The 24,859-nt window shown below is 40.4% G+C and overlaps 5 protein-coding genes across 7 annotated transcripts; 3 read left to right on the top strand and 2 right to left on the bottom strand.

Moving 5' to 3' along the window:
- The first annotated feature begins 835 nt into the window (after positions 1–835).
- On the top strand, positions 836–2,762 carry med11 (mediator complex subunit 11). Of its 2 annotated transcripts, XM_042710493.1 has the most exons (4): positions 836–1,365; positions 1,705–1,835; positions 2,217–2,395; positions 2,728–2,762. In XM_042710493.1, exons 1-3 carry the CDS (start codon positions 1,296–1,298, stop codon positions 2,358–2,360), a joined length of 345 nt encoding a protein of 114 aa, XP_042566427.1. In that variant the 5' UTR covers positions 836–1,295; the 3' UTR covers positions 2,361–2,395; positions 2,728–2,762. The 2 variants fall into 2 exon arrangements, with proteins under 2 accessions (XP_042566427.1, XP_012688251.1); XM_012832797.3 differs by lacking the exon at positions 2,728–2,762 and having other exon boundaries at positions 2,217–2,413.
- Positions 2,763–3,717: 955 nt separating this feature from the next.
- Positions 3,718–7,560, bottom strand: otub1b (OTU deubiquitinase, ubiquitin aldehyde binding 1b). The gene is made up of 7 exons (XM_012832833.2): positions 7,462–7,560; positions 6,445–6,506; positions 6,121–6,219; positions 5,741–5,859; positions 5,405–5,489; positions 4,995–5,189; positions 3,718–4,670 (listed from the first exon to the last, which is right to left on the bottom strand). Exons 1-7 carry the CDS (start codon positions 7,502–7,504, stop codon positions 4,473–4,475), a joined length of 801 nt encoding a protein of 266 aa, XP_012688287.1. The 5' UTR covers positions 7,505–7,560; the 3' UTR covers positions 3,718–4,472.
- Positions 7,561–7,621: 61 nt separating this feature from the next.
- Positions 7,622–8,854, top strand: cskmt (citrate synthase lysine methyltransferase). The gene is made up of 2 exons (XM_012832796.3): positions 7,622–7,763; positions 8,013–8,854. The coding sequence occupies exons 1-2, from the start codon at positions 7,685–7,687 to the stop codon at positions 8,690–8,692; spliced, it is 759 nt and encodes a 252-aa protein (XP_012688250.1). The 5' UTR covers positions 7,622–7,684; the 3' UTR covers positions 8,693–8,854.
- Positions 8,850–15,355, bottom strand: fam113 (family with sequence similarity 113). Of its 2 annotated transcripts, XM_031584978.2 has the most exons (14): positions 15,203–15,355; positions 14,683–14,771; positions 14,521–14,600; positions 13,679–13,911; positions 13,427–13,577; positions 12,791–13,037; positions 11,857–11,934; positions 11,688–11,771; positions 11,395–11,430; positions 11,072–11,110; positions 10,719–10,772; positions 10,072–10,161; positions 9,881–9,931; positions 8,850–9,040 (listed from the first exon to the last, which is right to left on the bottom strand). In XM_031584978.2, the coding sequence occupies exons 2-14, from the start codon at positions 14,759–14,761 to the stop codon at positions 8,976–8,978; spliced, it is 1,287 nt and encodes a 428-aa protein (XP_031440838.1). In that variant the 5' UTR covers positions 14,762–14,771; positions 15,203–15,355; the 3' UTR covers positions 8,850–8,975. The 2 variants fall into 2 exon arrangements, with proteins under 2 accessions (XP_031440838.1, XP_012688243.2); XM_012832789.3 differs by lacking the exon at positions 11,395–11,430.
- Positions 15,356–19,959: 4,604 nt separating this feature from the next.
- LOC116224628 (E3 ubiquitin-protein ligase TRIM39-like) lies at positions 19,960–22,823 on the top strand. The gene is made up of 4 exons (XM_031584979.1): positions 19,960–20,167; positions 20,298–20,423; positions 20,512–20,535; positions 20,957–22,823. Exons 1-4 carry the CDS (start codon positions 20,029–20,031, stop codon positions 21,511–21,513), a joined length of 846 nt encoding a protein of 281 aa, XP_031440839.1. The 5' UTR covers positions 19,960–20,028; the 3' UTR covers positions 21,514–22,823.
- Positions 22,824–24,859: the final 2,036 nt, after the last annotated feature.

Genomic DNA, 24,859 nt, shown 5'->3' with positions numbered 1-24,859 from the left:
GCATTGACTTTACACAGTTCTTAATTAATCCATCGCCTGCTTTATTTGAAAGATTATGAGCATGAGCATGTTTGCGTAATATGGAGATGGAAAAGAGAGTTATCTTCAGTCCCAAAGAGGTCCCAGTTTCTCTCTTGGTGAAGTATTCGATGTATGACTTCCTGAATGAGATGGCAACAATATTTGAATGTTAATATGACTGAATTGTTAGACCTCTCTCAACCCTGATCTATATGTCACAAGTTTTTGCTTTTCAAACTGAATGGTTATTTGTTTCATCTGTCTGTTAACCAATTAAATGTAAAATCAGACATGACATATATAATATAAATACATATTTATATTATGTATATATTCTCCATGCAGCCTCAGTAGGTTTCTAGGAGAATTGCAAGCAATCAGTTTGGTTTCTAGATCACGTCAAGTTTTTCAATTTCGTTTGAAAACAACTGTTTTAAGCTAAATCTTTTGTTATTACTACTCAAATTGATATTAAGGGTATACGGAATACCAGCTAGCCTAATTGTAATTTACTTAAATTAATTGAAATCATAGGCCTATTGATAACAAGAAAACCAACATAACTTACTGTATAAGCAATATGTTATTTTAGGCAATGAATGAAATGAAAATACACTGAAAGAGTATGTTTTTAAAATCCATAAAATATATGTTGCTTCTTTATTTTGTACTGCATTTTAGAAAATGTAAAAATAAGAAAAACAGTTAACATGCCAAACTGTGTGCATCTCTTCATTCCTGTGTGTGTCCCGGTTTGTGGTTTTGTAAATATTATTATATGTACTATCGTGATTATACAATACGTTTTAGTAGTCAGTGTTTATTATTTATTTATTTTTTAATGTAGAATTACTTCTTGATATACTGGTGCCCGTGCAAAGCAGGCAGTACATTTGTGAAACGCGTTTTTCTCTCCTGCCATATTCGAAAGGTTTGTCCTTGCATGCTCTCCGTTATTGTGAAAGGCTACCGTACAACGGAAGTGTCCATGAGCGTTCTGTGCACCTACTTCATTTAATATGTTCACGTAACAAAACAATCGAAAGAAGGGGAGTTTTACCTTAAAAAGCTTTGCTTTTCCGGATATTCACGTCAGTTTCTGAACCAGGCTGGAGTTCAGTATTTGCTTAGACGGTTAATGTTTGTAAATTACTGCCCTGGATAGAACAAAATAGATCAACTCGCGAGCCAACGTTAACTTGGCTGATTAGCTTTGCGCCAAACGAAAACAATTTATTATATTTCTGTTGGCTTGGCTGACTCTGCAGAATCCAATGGCTAACGAACGCCTTCGTGCTTTGGAGGATGTCGAGAAAGAGATTGCAATCATTCTTCATTGTGCAGGTGAGCTTTGTAAACTATGTTGCTAGCTTGCTATTGATAGCTGGATACATTTATCTGGCAATCATATAATCAAATGTATAATTTACTCATTTAACGTATTTCTCTACACTAGTAACGTCACACAATGCTGCAGAATAGGGAAGGGCAGTCATGGAGTTAATTTGTGGAATAAAAGTCAAAGGGTAACCACCTACTATTGGATTAAGGCAAAATTAGGGAAGAACGTTTTCAGTACATTTCAGTTTATCTGAAGCTTTTTCAAGTTTGTCTCATACGTAGACTCAGTGCTGTTGTCAGTCTTGCTTGAAAAGTTAAGTTCATACAATCCATCCCATGCAGGAACTATTGTTCTGGAGTTGTCAAAGGACAAGCACAATTCAGGCCTCATCGACCGACAGCTCAATCAATTCACAGCATCCGTCAACAGAGTGGAGAACGAGCTGAGCTCTCAAATTCGCTACCTCACACAGGTAAACGCAGTGTCGTTTCAGTTGACAAAAACGTCTTCGCTTGAACCGAAATGATGCATGAGTGTCATTCATACCATAGAAATTGAGATTTCATCAAATAGTGTTCATTTTGACAGGATGTGCGCGAATATGTTATTCTGAATAGTATAGCGACAATATTGAGACGCTGTATAGCTGGTCTACTTCTGACAATGATGCCTCTAATCAGACATAAATTAATTGAACTGTCAATTACATTTGAAGGCATGTGATTTTATACAATTAATCGACACTACAGCTCATGCATCATGTTACCCAGTTATTCCTCTATTTCCTCCTACTTTTTATGCAATTAAATGAACATGTTTTGGATGAGTTTGTGCGATTTGTCCTGCCTTTCAGGTCGCTACCGGTCAGCCGCACGAAGGCTCGACGTACTCTGCCCGCAAGGACTGCCAGATGGCGCTAAACAGAGCCGAGTACACACGCATGAAGCTGGGGGAACTGGCCCGCACTTGCGAGATCATGCTGGACCCGCAGACCTGATGTTTTTGTGTGTGTGTAGCCAAGTAGGAATAAAGGTCTGATTTTGTTATAAATTAACACTTGTTTTTATTCTTAAATGTGATTCAAATGCATGCTTCAGCAGTGTTTTTTATTGTATGGCTTTAAAGCAGCAATAAGGAGTTCGGTTTCAAAACTAGCAAGCTAACTACCTAAAAGGTATGCAAAAACCTTGCAAAACACCACCAGCAGCCCAGTTGACACTAATACATTTCCCTCGTGATTATTAAAGTATCTATCTATCTATCTATCTATCTATATATATAAGCTTGTCAACACACTAACTGGTGTCTTTTGGCAGTGTAGCTGGCAATGTCATGCTGTGAAAGCTTTTCTTCCATTTTTGCAGGGTGTTCCAGCCCGAAACACAGAACTACATACAGCATTTCATGGATGGCTAGTGGGGAAGACACAGGTGTTTATCTGTCCTTCACATGAGCATATGCTATCAAAATAAATTTGAGGATGGTACCAAAACTATCTGCCTATAAAACCATACCTCAAAAAATGTCAAATTATTGCATAGTGTTACTTTAACACCTGATGGCCTAAACCAGTGGTTCCCAAACTTTTTACAGTCCCGTACCCCTTCAGACATTCAATATCCCTCACTGGATATGGTAGTTCTTAAAACTGGGAAAATCTGACTTTCCTAAAGCACCAAAAATGTATGATGTCAAAGAAATTGGTGTCAAATTCATATTGTACATAAGATCATCTTGTGCACACAAGGTATAATATTACCATCTTCTAACCCAGAACTGTAGATTTCTCCTTTTCCAACCACCTAACCCAGATGAGAGGCGCAAAACTGTGGCAGAGTGTAAGGATTATGCTATAGGGAAAACATTTAACACCACCAACACAGTCAGTAATTTAGGGAAGTATTTTTCCAAGCATGAGAAGTCACGTGTTTTGTTGGGCTTCACAGGGGGGGTAAATGTCAGGTAAACACACCTCATACACAAATACAAATTGCCATTGCACTCCGATATTTGACACAAGACTGCACAAAACGTTGCAGTCATCAATCTTGAAAAAAAAAAAAATAATAATAATAATTTGAACTCAACAGCCAATCAAATGTACCCGTCCCGTCTGTGCCCCTGAAGCGAAGCTGTTGATCGGCTGGAAGAGTGTATGGATCGGTGCGAGCCAATTTGTTTCTTGGCCAACAGAGCCAGGACTGCAGGAACACCAGAGTTTAGCGAAAAGTGTAATGGATTATAATCAAGGACCGCACCTTTAACTCCTGGATGTGGTGATTTACATCTAAACTTGTTCACGCTAAAGAGAATGGTTTATGACAAAAGGAACAGACGAGAAGTAAACAACTCTATGTGATAAGGTGAAGATCCCTTTAATAAAACTCATGAAACGCAGTGTAACAAAGGAAAAAAAAAAAACTAACAAAAGCAAGTTGATAACATTTACAACCACAAAAGAAGAAAAAAAAAAAAAACTGTACAACTCTCTAAAGGCCTGGAGTCACTGCTAAGGTTTTAATTTGTATGCTATTTTCATTGAAAGATCCCCCCCCCCCCCTTTTTCAATTATTCATTTCAGTTTATCATTTTGTGTGTGTGTGATGAGAAGAGGGTAATAAACTGAAGTGAGGAGCACATTTGTTTGTTTGTTTGTTTGTGTCCTCCCCCAATACGGTAGCACAAACCCAGATAGCTGCTGACTCAAGTCAGATCAGGCCCTGAAGAGGGCCGGCTGCGATCCACAGTGAGCCGCTATCAGAGACCCTCGCACACCAACACACCGCATGAATCAACGTGGCTGCTGCTGTGGTGAGTTTCCATTCTCCGCCAACCACCCCCCCACCCCCCATTCACCCTGTTCCACCCCACCTTCCTAGGTGTGGGATGATGCAAAGACATCAGTCCGGATTCTCAAACATCCATGTGGAACTTGCGACTGTTAACTTGCTTAGTCGGTCACATCTCCAGATAGCGGCTGTCGAGATATGACTGACAAGAATCGCATTGTGACCGTCTCAAATTGCTACATGGATGTATGAGAATCTAGGCCCAAAGAGAGAGGCGTTGGAGGGGGGGGGAGAGGAGAAGAGAGGAGAGTAGGCTGGTATTACTTGTAGAGGATGTCGTAGTGGCCCGGTCGATAGAGGAGGAAGACGCGGGGGTCACTACCTTCAGGGAAGACGTGGTGGTTGACCGTGCCCCCCTCGCCCCGGTCCATGTACTCCACCAGGATGGAGACGTTGAGAGCCTGAGCCAGGGCGATGATGTGAATGTGATCGCTCTCTTTTGACATGGGCTCCACCTCCTGATATTAGACAGATAGTAAACAGAGTTCAAGGTTCAAGGTGAAGAATTTCTTCCAATCAATGTTGCTGATGTCAAGCAAGCAGTAGACAGAGTTGAAATCAAACTCTGCTTGTCCCCACACCCTTCTTTGCCAGCCCATCACATCAGTCCTACATTTCCTAACGGATCCATAAAGTCAGTGTCTTGTTTCACTGACATCCTTGAGAGTCAAACCCTGACTAGTCAAAGGCTGAAACTCAAAGAAACTTCCCCAACGGGCTCCTGAGTATGGGCACCACAAAACCATGTGAGCATTTGGTCCTGTTTAACCAAGAAACCTTACCTGTTGGCAGAACTCTTTGACGGTGCGGCCTCCCTCGATAAAGTGCTGGAAGAAAGCATGCTCTCTCTGTAGGTAGCCGGAGGTGAGCAGCCGCAGATAGACCACCACGTAATCCGAAACACTCTGGTCGTTGAACGAGTTGAGCAGCTCTTCGAGCGGAGGCTGTTTTTCGCAGAGTTCAATGAGGTCCATAAACTAAAGTAGAGAGAGAGAGAGAGAGAAAGAAAGAAAGAGAAAATGTTACCCCTCAAAACCTGTTTCATAAACTAAAGATATATGAGAGACTATTTAGGTTGGTGGACATCTTTAATTCACACAACTGGGAGTTTGATGAGTTATGATACGAAACACCCCTTCCGTCCCCCCAACCATCAAGCCATGAGGAAAACCCAAAGGCCGTCATTACTCACAGTGTTGTGGAAGTCTTCAATAGTGAACTCAGTAAAGCCCTGGTTCACTAGGTCCAGTTTACTCTTGCCAGCCACTGCTTTAAACCTGTAAGGTGAATACACGTACGTAAGAGTAGTAATAGTAAAAGATTCTACAGAATGAAGATTGGTGGTGGCAATGATCTTTCTAAGTAATGTAATAAACTGCAGTCTCTTTCAGGCACGTTCTGTAGACTACGCAGACCAACAATAGCCAATATCATAAGTACATCACTTATCAAGCATAGAACTATTTATTGAGGGCAAATGAGCAAATCCTGTTTTCAAAGCAATGAACTACAATGCCCTCGTCCTCACCTTTGAAGCTCTTTGCCGTCATCCAGAAGAGACTCCAAGTGTGAAAAGCCAAACGCTCTGTAGAAGCAGTTTCCATCTGGCCGTGTCTTTCGGATGTATGAGTATTTTTTATGCAAGTCCTAAAAAAAAGGCAGGCAAAGATGCAAGAGCACATGGATGATTTCTTTGCTTCGCTTTTTTTATTGGACATGGGATCACAGTGTTCTACTTTGTTTTTGTAGAAGCTGTTTTAAAAAAAAATTTAAGTTTCTTCTTGAGAAAAAACAAGAAAAGGAGTTTGTAAATGTAATGTCTGTAAATGACTTCAGACAATATTCATTGTTAGAGGCACTGCAAAATTAACTAAAACAATCCAGATTCAATTAACAGTATGGATTTACCTTAATCTTCAGCTGGTAAATGTTGTCATCTTGTGCATACTCTCTCTGCAGAATGGACAGCTCCTGTCTGTCTGACACTAAGGGAGTGGAAGTGGCTATCTGTGGACAACCACCACAACAACAACAACAAGAGTGAGTGCAAAACTTGATGTTACTTCATCAGGACTGCAAAACACTCACCCTCTTCCCAAACATAACAGCAACAGTTTGAACAGAACGAATGTATAATCGAGGAATAAGGGACAGGATAATATTTTTCATGTGACAACCCATCCCTTTTGAAAATATGTTAACATCACCTCCATTAAAATAATCTCCACTCACCTCTTGCTGAATACGATCTTGCTGTGCCATTATGGCCTCGTCATAAGCGAGGCAGTTCACTCCTGCAGCGTGCCAGGATTGAATTATTGTTAGGGGGAAAAATGCAGTCAAGTATTATTTTGTTGAACATAGTTTTTACTGATTAACCACAAAAAAGTTTCAAAATGAATACAAAACACTCTACGCGTTTTGTTAAACCACCATAAACCGTCGGACTCCGTGTATTTAAGAACCTCGAGTACCCAGTAGCAATGTTGTTTACTTTGTATGGCTAACCACTCTCCTAGGCATAGGTAGCTTAGGCTGTTTAAATCGTAACTCCCTGCTCTATCCATTTCTACTGGCTTGATGTATCAATCATCTCTACAAACAGTTGACTCCAATTCAAAACACGATGATCGAACCTGTCATCACACACATTTAGCACACAGGCACCCCATCGAGAGAGATACATGAAAGAGTATTACGCACAAAATGCAGGAATGTCGTTGCTCTCTGGCGTAGAGTAATGCAATAACATCTGCTTCCGTGTGTTGTTTCCAGCCAATGCGTTAAATAAGGTAGCCAACCCCTGTTCCAATTTTGTAGGTCGGCTGGAATTGATTAGCTGGCTATTCTAGCAGCTTTGCTAGCTAGCTGGCTAACTATCCTGTTTCGTTTCTGGCGTCGGACAGCCATTACACAATCGTTTCAGCGACGAAACATCAGGCTAAACGTGCCGGGAATACAATTCAAGGATGAATTGTTGTTATGAAGAACGTCTTTAGGGCAAAATAATCCACCGCCTGTTAGTTTACTCCTCTTTGTGTGACTTACAAGCATTGGCCTCCCCCATTTCTTTCTTTCCTCCTTCTCATGTTGCATCAAGAGGTTGTGCAAAAATATAATCTCTCCTAAATCATTATTTTTTGTAAAAATGGAACTACAATACTTAAAATGACATGTACGGACGCGGACGACAAATTATCAATGACTGACAAATGATTCGTTCTAGAAAAAACATGTTATTTCACTCACCCTCCATCCCTCCCTGTGTTGTTTCCTTCTGTTCATCCGCCATCTTAGATCTACTGTTGTTCCCCCCTCCCTCCTCAATCCTTACTTTACTTCCGGGTCGTAGTTATGTTGTAGTTCCTTCATGTTTTTTGTTTTTTTTAATCTAAGGGTACGTATTGTCCTTGGACATTGTGACATTTGTTTAAAAAGAGTTTCGGGATTTTGAATACGTGTCAAGAAGAAAATGTTGCGCAGAGTACACCCGAGAAGATGCCAACTGATGATCGGTGTGGCTCGGCGGTGGCACCAGACAAGTTTAACAAGTTTGTGTAACATGATCTTTCTTGCTACACCACAATTAAGGCAGACGTTGAAAACGAAAATGCTGTATTTCTATATATGCACAGCATATTTTAATATCGTCAGAGTAACAATTTAAATTAGCCTATGGTCTGGATATTGGCTTTTGGGCTGTAGGCAATTTGGTTGATTTGTAACAGCTCCTCAGCAGTTTGACTCTGAGCTTCTTTGCATTGACATTAATCATTTTCTTTCTGTCTGGCTCTAAACAGCTGAGCTAATTGAGAACATGGACAAAAAGGCCACGTGGGACAGGTTTTACTTGGAAACCAACGGCCAGCAGAATACAAACAAGTTCAAGAATTTTGAGTGGTTCTTTGGATTTGACTCAGTTCAAGACATCATCCTCCCTCTCCTAAAGCATCCCACAGATTCAAACACCCCAGTCCATGTGCTGGACATGGGTTGTGGAACCTCAGCCTTGGGTCCTGGCATTTACAGACATTCACCAAGGCCAGTTGCGGTCACCTGTGTAGATATATCTCCAGTTGCCGTGGAGCTCATGCAGGAACATACAAAGAGAACACTAGTTAAGCCTAAAAGTCCATTATCCAGCTTAGCTTTTCTAGAACTGGACTGCGCTCGGCTCAAGGAACACTTCAAACCACAAAGTTTGGACTTGATTGTGGACAAAGGCACCACGGATGCTCTGCTGAGATCCCGGGATGGACGCTTGAAGGCCGAGCAGATTCTAAGACAGTGCCTGGGTGTTCTACGAAGCACTGGAAGCCTCATCCAGTTTTCAGATGAAGACCCAGATGCCAGGGTGTTGTGGCTGGAGAAAGAGACACTCAGCACCGGGGCTGCTAATATTGGGTTCCAAGAGGTTGGCGTTCTTCGAGGAGTCTGTTATTACTGTTATCAGATAACTCCTCATAACGCAACTCAGTAACTAGAGTAAGGTACTGTAAGCTGAAGTAGGACCATGTGTGGTGTTTCATAGACCATGTCTTGACTGTCTTGAAAGTTACTTGCCAACTGTATCCCAGTGCTAAGTGTCATCCCAACAACTCCACAATGCTTTATTAAATTATTAAAGGGAAAAAAGCTAAAAGAATAGAACACATTTTATTCAGAATGAAAATGTAAATTCAAAAGTTATACAACAATACATAAAACAATGACAATTCTAAAACCTGTTCCGAACTATAATCTAAAAGGAAGGGAAAGGGCCCTCAGTATGGCCTGTACTGGGTTTGCCTGGAGTACTTCTTCCGCATCACATATCCATAGTCATCACCTGATCAAACACACAAACACACACACACATTGGATACTCAAATCACCACTTAAACAGTAAAATGATCCCCTGACCCCCAAAACAAACATCTGCAATTGTTTACATTTCTTGGATGATAATTGTATACATAATCTAGAGCCCATATCACTCCCCTTCTGACGCTGAAAACAGACTTTCTCAGTACTAACTTGTAAAACGACGAGGTGGATTTGGAGCAGCAGTATGACCTCCTTACACAAAATCCTATCGCATCATCGTAGAGTCTAACATTTACAAGTCTAGTATAATTTCAGCCATTTCATAATGTTGATTATGTGCAAATAGTAGTGCTTAAAAAGGCTGTGAGTGTGTGATGATTTCACTGTGCATCAAATCCTGATCTGGACCATAACAGTCATACATGTGAATTAAGCCGACAGGGAAAATACGCCATGTACTGCATAGGCTATTCAACAGCTTCTGAACACTACGTACATTATTTTGAAGGAAGAAAAAAGGAAAAATGATTTAGGAACTGAATGATGAAAACACTAATACACCTTTGGTGCCATGGTTACCATGAGAGGTGTGGTGTGGAGGATGGCAAACGAAGAAAAAAGCAACAATCCTGTTAGACATGCTGCACGTAGGATCATGCTAACTTGGATCATAGCAATGTTATTATTGTAAATGGTTAGGAGTTAAAAAGCAACATTTTTACAAATGTATATGGGTGTTTAAGTTCTGGTGTGGTTTGGAGGCCACATTAAGACTAGAGTGTTAACTACCGTGTTATCAAAATCAAACATTCGAGGGGAAAAACGGAAGAGGGATATATTATGCCTTTGCTTCTGGCCTTACCATAAGCCTGCCCAGCCCAAGGTGGAATGTAGTCTCTGGACAAATTTTGGTCTGAGGAAGGAAACGATGCTCCTATTAGATAGGAATAACTCCACAGGTTCTGAAGAAAGCCTCAACAATGCAGGAAGATTCAGGCTTGGTTGACAGAACATTAGAGGTAAGCATCTGCTAATCAACAAACATTCAGTCACCTCTTGGAAAGTATGACTCCCTGAAATGAGGCTCCCTGTCTAGGTACTGATCCATGTAGATCTGTCCATACCTGTTGAATCCATTTGGTTCTAGTGAAAAACAAACACAAACAGAATGAGTCATGTGAAAACCATAGGTTGACCACCATGAGTAACATATTTAGATTGGCAATAACAGACATTTTTCTCTGGATGTGAGAGGAATAGTGACATACTGACTGCATGAGCATATCTGAGACTCAATCCTGCCACTACACTGGTGTCTTTAACAGACAAGAATGACAGATATTCATGCAGAAATTATGGGCGTCTGATAGACGATACAACAGAATTGGTGAACACAGATAGATGGCCTTCACCTACAGGCAGAAAGGGAGAATGCTACTGGAGACAACTGGTGGAGGGAAGCTGGAGCATCCAACGTACACCAGCAGAAATCAGCACTTTATTCAAGGTCTATTATAGGCCATATATGACTAAAAAAAATTAAATCAAACTTCGACAGGTGGCAAGTTTACAATGTTACCCAGTGGAACTTACAACTTCCTATTGGTGTGACTATGGTGAGAGAGAGAGAGAGAGAGAGAGAGAGAGATCAACCGAAAGACATGGCCCAGAAGGTGGAGGAATGGATCAGCACTGCAAACCTTGAACACGGACATGAGAAGAATCCATCCACTGGTCATAGCGTCCTGGAACAGCTGAAAATGTCATGATTCAACTTTAAACCAGCTTTATATCAGAACCTTACAATAACAATACAGTTCTAAATTTGCACGATGTTGCACATTTCTCTCTTACACACACACACACACAGACACACAGAAAACCCCAGCATTTTGGAATTGTCTTCAGATGTGCCCAAGTGCCCAAATGAAAAGTGAAAGAGTAACACAGTGGAATCCAACTTCCCATTGTTGTGACTAGTAAGAGGAGAGAGATTGATTGACCAAATGACACAAGGCGAATTAAAGTGGAGGAGTGGATCAGCACTGCAAACCTTGGACATGAGAAGGTTCCATCCACTGGTCATGGCGGCCTGGGACATTTGAAAATGTTTTGATGCAGTTGTCAGCTAGTGCTCCACATGAATTTTACATTAAAATACTTACTGGTCAATATTGTTGCCCCACACGTTCACACACACACACAGGCACATGCACACGCACGCACACACAAAGAAACCTGCAACATTTTGGGCAAATGTCCTTTAGGTGTGCAAGCAAAGACCTTCTATTTGTGATCTTTATAAAGTGCAACTAGAAAGCCCAAGGGATTGGTTCAAAATGCAACACAGTGGATGAATGGATCAACACTGCAAACCTCGGACATAAGGTTCCATCCACCGGTCATGGGATCCTGGAACATTTGAAAATGTCATGGTGTTTTCAACCAGTAGCTTATTACACCAGAATTTCAGAATAGACAAATAAATTACTACAAATAAGTGACAAGAGAAACAAACAGACAAACAAAAACCCATGTCTCTACAAACACAACAAACAATCAAATATATTGTATGTATAGTTAAAACAGGGAGGTGAACTAAGTTCTGAGGCAGGATATTATTTGTTTTTGGGAAATCCATGTGCTTAAAATTATACTTCGACATTCACCTTCAAAGCAGTGTGGAGTCATCAAGGGGGCGGCAGGTGGCCGGTAGTAGTTGACCCTCCTTTCCTTGGGTCTCCACCTAGTGACTGTGAGAGACAGTATAGTAGTGTGATACAAGTAGATCCGGTCAGGTAGCATCAGACCATCCATGTCTCATCGCTCCGTAGTTACCTGACTGAGTATATCTTGTTTGGTGGTGGTGGATCTCCCTGTTGGCCGGAACCTGCTCAGAGAAACTCTGATTCAGTCCTATAAGAGAGACACACTTCACTGAATGAGCGGGGGGGATGATGCACAAGAATGAACTGAATAAAATGAATAAACTGAACACATGTAAGTATAAGGGACACTACAATACAAGTACACTCAGGGCCAGACTATTTTTATCTGGACTACTACTTCTAGCTAGCCTGGATGCCAGACGAACTTAGCCACGCCCACAATTTTTTTGGTCGGGAAGTTCAGATGATACAGATGATCAACCCTAACGTAATCAACCACGTCACCAAAGAGCTTTTGGGGTGAATTCGTTTTCAACAAACATGGCTGCCGTTGGAGAGCTGAAATGTGGAAATTCGAGTCTGTTTTAGAAGACATTGACAGCACATTCATTTTGAAAGAGGAACAGAGAAACGCGATCAAGGCATTTGTCGATCGAAAATATGTTTTTGCCGTCCTTCCTACGGGATCCGGTAAAAGTTTAATGTATCAGCTGGCCCCATGGTCTACGTTATGGTCATACTACGTTGCTCTGATTGGTTCTAGATATATCCAATTAAGCGAAGAGGCATTTTTTTTCCTGGTTCGGTTGAAACACGCCCCATAATCACAGTCCAACGGAGCGGTATCAGACTCATATTCTGACTAGAATTATGAGTATGACATTGTCAGGCTAACTTCTAGCTTAATCTTCACAAAATTCTGAATGAACACACACACACACACACACACACACACACACACACACACTTAGACCACTGTTGTCTCCCAACATGAACAGTAATATACGTCTGTTTTACAACGGTCAAGAAAGACTTGCAGACTTTGCCATTCCTTGTCCTCCACCCCCTCGGTGCTAATCGAAGTGCCTGAGCGCCAAGTGTACCTGTCGGCGGCTGCGACGCCGGCAGCTCAACGCCCCAGGCGTTGGCGATGTGCGCCAGGAGAAGGCAGGTCATGCGCCGGTGGGCCACGGCGTTCCAGTGCACCCCGTCCCTCATGCGGTGCTGCAGGCTGAAGCGGAACTGGAAGTGCAGGTCCAGCACGTCCAGGCCGTACACGTTGGCAAGCGTGGAGCTGCAGTAGTTGGCCTCAATGATGTCGAAACGCAGCGACGGGCCCAGCTCTGCAATCTGTGGGGAAGGACAGGCGGCTCTGTGCATTTGTGGTTTTAAGTGACATAAGGGAATATCTAAGGATGAAATAAAATGTAATATTTAAAAACATCTTTTTTCCCCTCTGTATAGACTTTATTCCTTTTGAAATCAATACTTGATTTAAGGTTAATATATTTTATGAAGTCAAGTTCAGGAGAGTAACTTTCTTAAGGTCTTTTGCAGGTCCTGAGGGAACTAACATAACCAAAATTTAGTTTTACGTAAACATATAACATATAGCTTTGATGTTTGAAGCCATATAATTAAAAAAGGCAATTTTGTCAAATGGAATTTTGTCCAAATGTTTCATGTGATCTGAACAAAACAATTATAATCTGCTAGAATATGTATTTGAACTGATCTACCTCTGGCACCAAAAAGCCACCAATAATGGTTTTGCCCAGAGGCATGGTCATGTTCCAGACAATCAAAGCCTCGTCTGGAAGGATGGTTCTCAGCTTCCTGAAAAACGAGGTCAGATTTTCCAGGTAGTCTGTCTCCCATAGTCGCCCATATCTGAGAATGGACAACACAACAATCAAAATCCTGTGTGAAACTGCCAGGTCAAATACATTGAAGAGACCCTTAATGATGGTACACTAGACAGAGATGAATACCTGGAGACGTCCCACACGCAAGAGTTGATGAGGACCACGTCCGGTTTTAGTCCATTTTCAAACTCTTTTAAAATGCTCCGCACATACTCGGAATATATGCGAGTGATAAAATAAAAGCGAACGAGGTGGTGGTCCGAAGTGTACTGTCTGACCTCCTTGTACTCAGTTCCGTTGGTCATCTGTCCTCTCCTGCCGCCCTCAATCAGCACATCATTCTCAAATTCCTCCTCTCCCTTGGAATACACAGAAACAGATGCCAACATGAGTCTGCTGTACCAACCCTCTGCCATAAGTGAGAAATGATGTCACATTTAGTGAAGTGAACTGGAATACAAGTTGGCGTTAAGTCTTTAGTAGAACAATGAAACTAGAAGTCACTGCTGAGACCAGTCTATGACTGAGTGTAGAAACCATTGGTTCATGCGCTCACTAATTTACACAATTGTGATGATTTGCATTTGCGTATTGGATTGATGTATCATGTTTCTCTACTTTAGGTAAATCTAACAAGTGAGAAAAATCCGCTTTGAGAATGGGGAATCTCACATAATTAAGTTAGCTCTGGAGTAAATCTGAAAACAGACCTCTTTGCTCTGCTTTCTCCTCTCCTTACACCCAATTATTAATAAACTTGACTGACATCATATAGCCCCAACCCTTCTCCTCATTTCTCTAATCTTCTGGTTAGAGAAGGTAAGGACCATCTTTGTAACTCTGCCCAGACTGTTTCATGAGTTTGGCCTACAGAGCCCATAGGAATATATTTCCATATTTGAATATGCTCATGTGCACTGTCCTGAAAACACCACAATCATACTGAAACCTCCATGGTTGATATCTACCTTGGTCTTCAGTTGAGACTTAGACAGGTAGTTGTCTTTTTGTAGGATGAGAACAAGATCTTTGTATACCCCACGCTGAACTGGAAGAGAAAAATAGTGATAACGCTTTTTATTTTTTCCAAGAGGGCTTCAGTTTTCAATACGTTGTGGTTTTGTACTCACTTGAGTCACCCAGAACAACCACAAATTTGTTGTGGAGAAGCTGGCTGGCATGCTGGTGGGTCACATGTGCAGTCTTCATGCTCACGGCGCTATTTTAAAGATAAAAGACTCTCCTTGCCTCATTCAAATTTGACAGATCTTTGGTATTTTCCAATAAGAGTAAAATACTGTATTAATGCCTTCGTTGATGTTAATATAACATAATTAAGCTATATATCATCACTGTAATATATTATGTTACTATAAGCTAACTGTCAATTCAGATGGTTATCATAGCTAGCATACTTGAACATTTCTTCAGCTCACGCAAGCACACCATGCTTTCAAACCGAGTCAAACTGTTAATTAGTCAAAATTCTGCAACAGTTAACTCTCTTAAGAAATTCTGTCCAGTGAATTTGAACAGATATGGTGGCGAGACAGCTTTTTGATTGCGTTTAACATTGGCTGGCAAGGTATGTAATGTTACTCACCTAAGCAACTAACGTCTACCTACATTTAGTAATTTAACTATACCTACCTTGATTTGATAACGGCCCTCAGCTAACGACCAATTTTGGATGTCATCGGCTGAAGGATAGCCTTGTGAAGTACATTCAGCTAAAAGGTTACTGAGAGTTTCTGAGAATAGTCTTCTCAATAATGGGATTAAAACCGACTAAAGTTTTCTTCAAACAAGGGTGATACAAGCTGATGTATCAAGGCGTGGCCTTGATGTGATGAGCAAACTGTTGCACATGTTGAATTGAATTTTTTTTGTTAATTATTTAAAGTACAATTGCTACAAGTAAGCCCATTATTCACATCGGAATATTCATAAATTCATTAAAAAAAGATTACTTATCGTTTCTAAAATATTGAAATAAATAAGCCTTAGCCTGGAGTTGCAGTTATAGTTTTGAACTCTAGAGGTCTACCACCGAGTGAAACATTAACCATTGGTCATTCATAGGCTTACTCATCAGTAAGAGATGTTATTTATTGTCTCCAATGAATATATTCATTTAATCAGTCAAGGAATATATGGTCCAAATGATGCTTTTAAACTAATTTTCTATCCCAGTGTCTTTGATACTGAGTCTTCTTAATACCAGCGATGCTAAAACGCCTCTAGACATCACATAAGGAATATCTAAATCCACATTCTGCACACTAATGCATTTTTGATGATACACTGTTGAGAATAAATGAGTTCTGAAAAGAATGAGAGTTGTTGGTTAGCCTCTGTAGAAAGGTGTCTGTCAGCACCCATCAATAAAGCACCCTTGATTTCTCTGCCTCGATGCTCCATTTTTAACCTGTTGAGTGAGTAAGCTCACACTAGGCAATTGACCTCTATCTCCCTTTCTTAATTTCTACAATATATCGAAAGGGTACAGCTGTCCTCTAACCAACCCTTAGGTCAGCTTTGACCTCAGGAGGTGTGTTGTGTTAACTACCCAACCACGTCTATCTCTTCCCCAGGGGTGTGATTATCACTGACTTGTTGTGTAGGTGTCTTGGGTTTGCTGTAATGTCGGTGTAGAAAAAAATATGTGACATCTGCATCGGGCACATTCTACTATCAGGTGAAAAGAGAAAAAATCCGGACATGGAGAGTGTCTCCGGTGATTTGTCCTCTGGAGGCCAATCTGAATTTCTAAGAGGCAAATGGGTCTGGAGGGAACACAGACAGACAGACACACGCCACAGTGGTTTTCAGAAGGACGCAGGCACATCAGGACACAGACTCTGTCTCTCGCAGTCTTTCAAATTCAACTCCATTTCACTGTTATTCACCTGGCAAATACTCAGATGACCATGTATCTATTGTAGGGAAGGAAACACATGTTAATATAAACAGCTAATATAAACTACTAATACATGTCACTAGCAAAACAATATAATAGATCAGACCAAACATGCTGCTAATGCTGCTAATAGACAACTGTATAGTCAGAAGTCTGAAATGGTCAGAATTTGTCTGTGAATTGTTATCCTATCAATTATAAATAATATATAGTACCATGCACATATGAAATACACCTTTACTTTTCTGACATAATGATAGCAGAAACTCTCTCACATAGCATTACGACATTTTTTTTCTTCAGAATTCTCATGCTGTTGCATGTTTTGGGGTGCTGGCTCCTGTCATGCTGTTGGTCAACACTGCTCTCTGTGTCAAGGCCACGGCAGAGAGACACAGGTTTTGGATGGACAACGACAACCTGACCGGAGAGATGTTCTGGAGCATACTGAATCTACTCCAAACCCATTACACAAACTTGGAGAGAGGCTTTTACCAATTACTGTTAAATAAAAAATTAATTAAACTTGTGCAAAACTTTTTAATATTGTTCAGAGCATGCTGATTTATGTGAACATACTGAACATTCATGCAATTCATCACTCATCCATCAACCAATTACTGTTCAATTCCAATACCTAAGGAGAGACATAAACTAATCAAGAGCTTTTGTTAACTGAGTTAGTATCCAAGACTTAATGTGTGCTTCAAAGTTTACATCCACGTAGACAAAGACGAATCCAAAAACTTGAATGAAATAGTTATTTTGTGAATTAATTTCAATTTGATAGCACCATTAACAATAGACGTTGTCTCGAATTGAATGATTCTAAAAAATCTATTGATTTTAAGGAAGATATTTTAGAGAGTGTGCTGTTGGAACTGTATTTTCATCATTTTTCATAGGGAAATTAGGGAGAGGATTATTGCCTCTAATCTATTTATGACATGTTTCATTATTGCAGTCGATGTGACTCTGGATCCTGACACAGCATATCCCCATCTAATCATATCTGCTGATGGGAAAGAAGTGAGATATAGAGAAATGGACCAGAATCTTTCAGATAACCCAACGAGATTTGATGAATACCTTTACATCCTTGGAAAGCAGGGCTTCTCTTCAGGTCAAAGAGGTTTACTACGAGGCCCTGGTTGAAGGGGAGACTGGCTGGCCTGTAGGGATCACCAGAGAGTCCATCGACAGGAAAGGGGAATTTACACTAAATCCACAGTATGAATATTAGACTATAGTGCTGAGAAATGGGGATGAGATCTGGGCAAAAGGGGGTCCCTTTGTTTCTCACTCCCTAGAGGAGAAGCCACAAAAGGTGGGGCTGTTTGTGGATTAAGAGGCAGGTTTATATATCCATGTATAAGGCAGGTCTAATTTATGAACTATAGGTACTGTATGGGACAATTATGCAAGAAATTCCTGTATGTAATATACTGACTAAACTAAATAAAAATGATTCTGCTGCTATAGAGTGCAGTGACTGGTGTGCTAGATCATCCATCCCCTCACCTTTTGGCTGCGGAGTACAGAGACATTATTAGTTTGATGTGTCTGTGGACCTTACAGTACTCTCACTTCACTCTGGAGAACATGAAGTGGTTGGGTTGGCCTTTTCAAGAAATCAGGACAAAGGATTTCATGGTAAAAAATGTGGTACAAATGTGTGCTATGTCCTGAGAAGGCCTCCTACTCCACACCTGGGTTCTCAAAGGTGACTGCAGCCAAGACTGGTCAATGCTGTGATCACTGCCAGTTCACAAAGAGTGCTTTTCATGACCAGCAGAGGGAGCCCGAGAGACTTGTGGATTGATGTCATCACTATACACAAAAACATCACTGTGCAGGGCAGTTGGCATGGAAACTAAAATGATGTCAAACAAAACACAGAAAATCGGGCAGGTTCAGATAATACTAGTCAACCCAGTTGTCAATAATCTCATATCTTAACATATCCTTTAACTGCCCTGATTTCCCTTGAAATCCCCCTTACCAAAACGAATATAGTTCTTTGAAACTAACCAAGTATTTATCTGTCAATAAATTTAAGAGCCTTTTAGATGCTAAAGATGTGCCTCAGTGCTGTTGTTTTAAATGATTCTCTGATTTTATTAATTATTATTTCTCTTAATTTCTGAGTTGTATAATGTGTTTAGTTTATTTATTTTGTCTGTTTTGTTATGGTTTGTTTATTGATTGTTCATCTGTATTATGTACCCTCAATCAGGGCATTGCTGCAAAAGAGCCCTGTGCTCAGTCAATTCTCCCTGAATAAATAATGATGATGATGATGATGATGATGATGATTTCCTCCTCTGTAGAAGTGTTGAGGAGTAGCCACCACAGTCCAACTTCTGTTTTTGTAAATGCCAGTCATGTTCCCTTCTTCCTTAACTGTTTGAAAACTGCATACATGTCTTTGCTGTGTTGCAATTTCTGTGTAGTTTCCAACAGACTACTGGCCATAGCACATCTATAAAACTGCAGAAGTGAAATATAAATCTATAAAGGACACAGAAGAGGACACATGTACCAATTATCAAAACAACACTACCACTAATGTGTCTACTATTTCTGTTATTGCCACTAAAGTTATTACTATAACTACTACCTCTAAAATGGACACTTGGAGTAGTCGGAGAGTCCATTAACTTGAAGGGAAGTATTAGCCTAAGCCCTCAGAATGGATTGTGGGTAATATGGCTGAGAAATGGGCCAGGATATAAGGCACTATCTGATCCTCACATTCTTCTCTCCCTGATTGAGAAGCCAGAGAGGGTGGGAGTCTTTGTCAGCTCTACTCTTGCAGACATGTTGCCTTCAATGAGACCATGTATCCATACTTCTCTCCCGGTGATAATGATGGAGGCACAAACTCACCTCCACTGATGACCACCCCAGTTCCCCCACTCGTAAATGTCCTGTCTGCAAGCGTAAATGTGAAATCTGTCACGTAAGGAATGTTTTCCTTTTTTTGTCATCAGAGTAACGACCTTCATCTGTGCTGAGTGCTCTGTGAAAGCAAGATGTCAGGTGTCTATGTTTTTTTTTCTTAAGCTGCTAATAATGAATGATTATCTACTAACCACCATGTTATTTCCAATCGTTCCTTTTATCATTTTCTGGCATTATTTAATTTATTTAAGTTTATTTTACAGGTCAATTCACAGCTAGAATATAGCCCAAGGGCTAAATTACATCTGCAATCCCTGGGCAGGAGTTGATATAACAAGCTTTAAAAAGCTTTAATGAGTTATCACAACTACTGTAGATGACTGAAGTATTAAACAAAGTATTTTATGCCAGTGAAATGTTCTGATATCTAGATTAGAGAGTGGTGGTTCCACCTTCCCACCTGTGTGTACATGTCATCCATGGCTGTAGCAACCACAGTGAAACTTCTCTTTTTGGAAATGCTGTAAACTGCCAGTCATGCTCCCCTCCTCCTCAAGTTCACAAAGACTTCTAACGTCGTCTTGTGTGTGTCACAATATCTCAGTTCAGGAAGCAGTGTGAAGCAGACAGAAGAATTACAGAGCAGAGGAGAATGTCTGAGTATATCTATGAAAGTCCAGATGCCTGTGAGGAATCTAAACCTAGAAGGGACACAGATGGGGACATATATGCCAATGTGGCTGTCTACAGGAGACACACAGTTCAGGACTCTCCAACTGTTCAGAAAGCTGGTAATAATACAAAAAATCTTTTTACCTCTACAGCAACACGAGGGCTTCTACAACAACATCAACTACTACTACTAATACTACTACTACAAATAACAACAACAATGACGATGATATTACTAATCTCTCTCAGGACCCTTCAAGTTGGCTGTGGTGTGCTTGGTGCTGCTGTCTGTTGTCCTGTTGACTGTCATCTTAGGGCTGTGTGTTAAGTCCCACACAGAGAGAGATGAACTACAGACTCAGATCTGCAACCTGGGTGAGTGAATATGTACATGAGGGTGGATGGAAGATGGCGGTGAGCATGTGTTAAAAGTCTAAACATGAAAACATTGTTTCCCCTACAGAAGTGATGTTAAAACAGTATGCAGGTATGTCCTCAAATTATTTTACATGATCAAAAATCCAAATGCTTTCATTCATTCAGCAATTCTACTGTAATAAATACTATAAACTTTAATGCCACCATTTATTCATACTTTGGAGAATCATTTTAATAATGTTTACAAAACAAATAATAATCTTCTGAGATTATTGGAAAAATTAATGATTTCATGTTATTAAAGTGACAAACATAGCAAGGTCATCAATTCGTTGCAGCCACTTTAAAAGAAAACTAATCTTACAAGCATTTTTACAAAAAGGTTCTCATGTTACCATCAGTAAAACATGGCATTACTGCCAACTTCACTACATATCATATCATCACTGAATCAGAACTGACTTTGAAGAAACATTTGCAAACTGCCTTTTCACAGACATTCAACAACATTTGTTTTTCATTGCTTGCAGTAAATATCACCCTGGATCCTTACACAGCGTTTCGTAAACTCTTGCTGTCTGCCGATAGAAAACAAGTGAGCTATGGATCACACATGAACCAAAATGACCCTGGCAATCCAAAGAGATTTAGTAGGGTATCTTCTGTGCTAGCAGCAGAGGGGTTTACCTCAGGTAGATTTTACTATGAGGTCCAGGTTAGAGGGAAGACCAGCTGGGTGTTAGGAGTGGTAAGAGAGTCTATTAAGAAGAAAGAAACTGTTGTACTTAGCCCTGCCCATGGATACTGGGGAATAAGGATGGAGAATAAGAGAGTGCATCTGTCACTATCTGTTCCACTCACTCTGGAGCAGAATCCACAGAGAGTGGGGGTGTTTGTGGACTATAAGGCAGGCGAGGTCTCCTTTTATGACGCAGACAGCTGGAATCAGATCTACTCTTACAGAGGTGTTGTCTTTAATGAGCCCATCTATCCATACTTCAATCCGCGTGCGACTTATGGAGGAAGGAATTCTTCTCCACTGATCATCACCACCCCAGTCCCGTGTGAGAAACAGCCGAAGGTGTGAAATGTTGACCCCACCATGTTTATTTCCCCTTGTCATCAGAAGAAATGTGAGAATTTCAGCTGAGTGCTTTTACAAAGAAAGATATTTCAGATGCATCTTTTTTTTTCATGTAACTGTGCTGAAATGTGAATGTGCTGAAAACAATGAACCCTGAAATATGTCATTTTCTCGTCTTGTTCTTCTGAATAAATAATCTAGTTATACAGCTCAACCAAACTTTTTACTGCATGTGTTGTGTGCTGTCATTTTGTCTGGCCATCATGTGTTCAACAGTTGAATTCAGTTTCCTGTTCTGAAACTGTTTTCATCTTCAATCACAAGTCAATTGGAATTTATTAGCAAATAGCACGTTCTTTGTGTTCATATTTCAAGAGTACACTGTTAGAACTTGATGTAAAATCTGCACTTAACTGATTTCTCTGCTTTGACCTTTGACCCATGTGCAAAGGTGTTGGCAGCAGAGTCCTCAAAAGTGTGAAAATGTAAACTGATGCACAATTTATATTAAGCTGTATGTGTTTTACAGGTGTTTTGGAAGGCCACATATGTCCTCAAGCTTATATACCAAGCTGCTCTTGGGGCTCCACTAGGTTTAAAAGTTAGCGAATTCCCTTACCAGGCCTATACTGGAAAGGCTCTAGGACCCTGGGGAGGTGCTCTGGGGACTAGGGAGGTCGGGCCATCCACTAATTGCATGCTCAGGTGCAAATTGTTTGATTAGTTAGGCACTGAGCGGCAACTAGTGAGACAAAGGGTTGAAAAATCAGTGAGAAGTGGGGCTGACGAGGAGAGAAAGGTCCTGTAACTGTGTGCAAGCCTGTGGGCTAATGGCTTTTCTGTGATGTTTGACTACCCTTGTTTGTAAAGTTTGAGTTAGTAAATGGACCTGCATTGCTGGAAAACACCCTTGTTGTGTCCGTTTGAATAATGGCCGATCAAAATACATGCACAGTACATAAAGAATAAAGATATAAAGCTGGTCAGGAGCACGTGTGTTTACAGGTGTACAATTTGGAAAACTCGCATCCCAAAGAAGTGTTCAGATTTCCTTTTATGAACTTTCCAAGGTTCAAAAAGTCACTGGCCGGGAGTCAGAAAGCATAGCATATATACGATGCAGGCAATAAAGTCAGCATAATGAAGTATGCATCAGCATACTCAGCAGTATAAATCAGTCAGTCATGACAGACACTGATGAAAGATGTCTGCACAGATGGTTACATTGACAGTGTTGGGTTGTTTACTTTATGACTGTCCCCTTCTGAGAACCATATGAGCTGAAAAGAGCATTACTTCATTCCTTAATAGCAGGGGAAAGAGTTTATAAAAAGTATTCATTAGCAGTCATTTGGATCCCCTCAGAATGAAATGGCCTACAACATTAAAATGCTTTTAAATCTAATTTCCTATGTGAATCTTTGTTTTAATTGATGTTATATAATTCATTTTAATATCATACTCAACGTTAATGTATCATATGCTTTCACCTGTGTGAATTCCTGTAGCTCAGTTGGTAGGGCTGGGTGACATCATCATGAAAACCATGGGATCAATACCAAGGCTAGTGACTTGCATACATAAAAATGTATCTTGTAGCATCTGCTAGAGGTTTATATCATCATTCACAATATTACTTCTTTCCATTCCACAAGTAGTAATCCCACAAAAAAGGGCGACTTTCCAAATGGATTATCTGACATTGATTTCTATTGGTGTATTTCCTAACATTCCACTAAAAAAGTTTCCCATAATGCAATTGTGATTTACAGCACATCACAGATCATAAAACAATATACTGCAACCGCAACAGAATCGATATAGCCCCACATGAGATATACCATCACGCACCAAAGTATTTCATTGAAAAATGTAAATTTGATGATTGTGGTTATTTTTTAAGTACACAAGCCAATGCATGAGCTGTTTATCTGAATGGTTAGGATGGCTGATGCCAAAGCTGTTCTGCACAATGATAGGGATCAGGATTTGTTTAAGGCATTTGTTGAACATTAAAAACACACTTCAGACCAAAAAAAAATTGGATTCATAACCTCTGCTCTACAACTGCCGTGTCCCTGAGAGGAGTGCACTGAGAAAGAACCACTGAGAGGTTCAACCATTTTCAGCCTTTCAGTATATCACAGTAGTCTTAACAGTACTTTAATATGTTACACAGTATAACACTCTAAAACAGTATTACGAAAATTCACTGGCCGATAGGTGCCAGAAATATACTGCTGTTTTTTTTTGGAGGCCGCAACATTTTGGGCAAATGTCCTTCAGGTGTGCAAGCAAAGGCCTTCGATTTGTGATCTTTATAAAGCGCAACTAAAAAGCCCAAGTGCTCAACTAACAAGTGATTGGTGCATACACACAGTGGATATCCAACTTCCCATCAGTGTGACAAGCGAGGGGAGAGAGAGAAAGATTAATAGCATGACACATAACTCTGAACATGAAGTGGAGAAATGGATAAACACTGCAAACCTCAGACACAAGGTTCCATCCAATGTCATAGGGCAGCCTTAAAATCAGTGTTATGCATGAATTTTACAACAAAATGTTTAGTGTTAAAAATTGGTAAAAGAAAACACACACAAATACATACTCTACAAACACACAAACAATCAAAGATAGTCTATGTATGGTTAAAACCGGGAGATCTTCTGCTCAGTAAACTAAGTTCTGAGGCAGGATCTTATTTGTTTTCGGGAAATCCATGTGCTTAAAATTATACTTCGACATTCACCTTCATAGCAGTGTGGAGTCATTAAGGGGGCGGCAGGTGGCCGGTAGTAGTTGACCCTCCTTTCCTTGGGTCTCCACCTAGTGACTGTGAGAGACAGTATAGTAGTGTGATACAAGTAGATCCGGTCAGGTAGCATCAGACCATCCATGTCTCTTCGCTCCGTAGTTATCTGACTTCTGGACTCTCCTTGGTTGCTGGTGAATCTCCTTGGTAGCCGGATCCTGCTCACTAAAGCTCTGGTTAAGACCTTTAAGAGAGAGACATAAGAAATAAACTGAACAGAAAACATGTAAGTATAAGGGACACTACAATACAAGTACACTCAGGGTCCGACTATTTTTATCTGGACTACTACTTCTAGCTTCATCTTCATAAAGGATAGCCCTAGCTTACACTGGCCCGATAATGGAATCACGGCTACTGGGTGCTGAGTGCAGATTGATAAGGAGAAAACAATGAATGTAAACTTTTTCAGCATTAGGCTGCAACATAACAACATGTGAGAAAAGTGAATATAAGTCTGCTTTAACAACCCTCTGCCATAAGTGGGTAATTATGTAACATTGAGTGAAGTAAACTGGATTACAAGTTGGCATT

Source organism: Clupea harengus, chromosome 18 (genome assembly GCF_900700415.2).
Source record: "Clupea harengus chromosome 18, Ch_v2.0.2, whole genome shotgun sequence".
NCBI lineage: Eukaryota > Metazoa > Chordata > Actinopteri > Clupeiformes > Clupeidae > Clupea > Clupea harengus.
This window is presented reverse-complemented; position numbering and strand designations above follow the sequence as displayed.

Bases quoted from the DNA above. Each gene is read 5' to 3' on its own strand.
- med11 (XM_042710493.1), top strand. From the start codon at position 1,296: ATGGCTAACGAACGCCTTCGTGCTTTGGAGGATGTCGAGAAAGAGATT. The intron at 1,366-1,704 runs GTGAGCTTTGTA...CATCCCATGCAG, and splicing joins AATCATTCTTCATTGTGCAG to GAACTATTGTTCTGGAGTTG. The intron at 1,836-2,216 runs GTAAACGCAGTG...CCTGCCTTTCAG, and splicing joins AAATTCGCTACCTCACACAG to GTCGCTACCGGTCAGCCGCA.
- otub1b (XM_012832833.2), bottom strand. From the start codon at position 7,504: ATGGCGGATGAACAGAAGGAAACAACACAGGGAGGGATGGAGG. The intron at 6,507-7,461 runs GTGAGTGAAATA...GGCACGCTGCAG, and splicing joins AACACAGGGAGGGATGGAGG to GAGTGAACTGCCTCGCTTAT. The intron at 5,190-5,404 runs GTGAGTAATGAC...TCTCTACTTTAG, and splicing joins TTGAAGACTTCCACAACACT to TTTATGGACCTCATTGAACT.
- cskmt (XM_012832796.3), top strand. From the start codon at position 7,685: ATGTTGCGCAGAGTACACCCGAGAAGATGCCAACTGATGATCGGTGTG. The intron at 7,764-8,012 runs GTTTGTGTAACA...GGCTCTAAACAG, and splicing joins GCACCAGACAAGTTTAACAA to CTGAGCTAATTGAGAACATG.
- fam113 (XM_031584978.2), bottom strand. From the start codon at position 14,761: ATGAAGACTGCACATGTGACCCACCAGCATGCCAGCCAGCTTCTCCAC. The intron at 11,772-11,856 runs GTAACTACGGAG...TGTCTCTCACAG, and splicing joins AACAAGATATACTCAGTCAG to TCACTAGGTGGAGACCCAAG. The intron at 9,041-9,880 runs GTAAGGCCAGAA...GTGTTTGATCAG, and splicing joins TTGGGCTGGGCAGGCTTATG to GTGATGACTATGGATATGTG.
- LOC116224628 (XM_031584979.1), top strand. From the start codon at position 20,029: ATGTCTGAGTATATCTATGAAAGTCCAGATGCCTGTGAGGAATCTAAA. The intron at 20,168-20,297 runs GTAATAATACAA...AATCTCTCTCAG, and splicing joins TCCAACTGTTCAGAAAGCTG to GACCCTTCAAGTTGGCTGTG. The intron at 20,536-20,956 runs GTATGTCCTCAA...CATTGCTTGCAG, and splicing joins GATGTTAAAACAGTATGCAG to TAAATATCACCCTGGATCCT.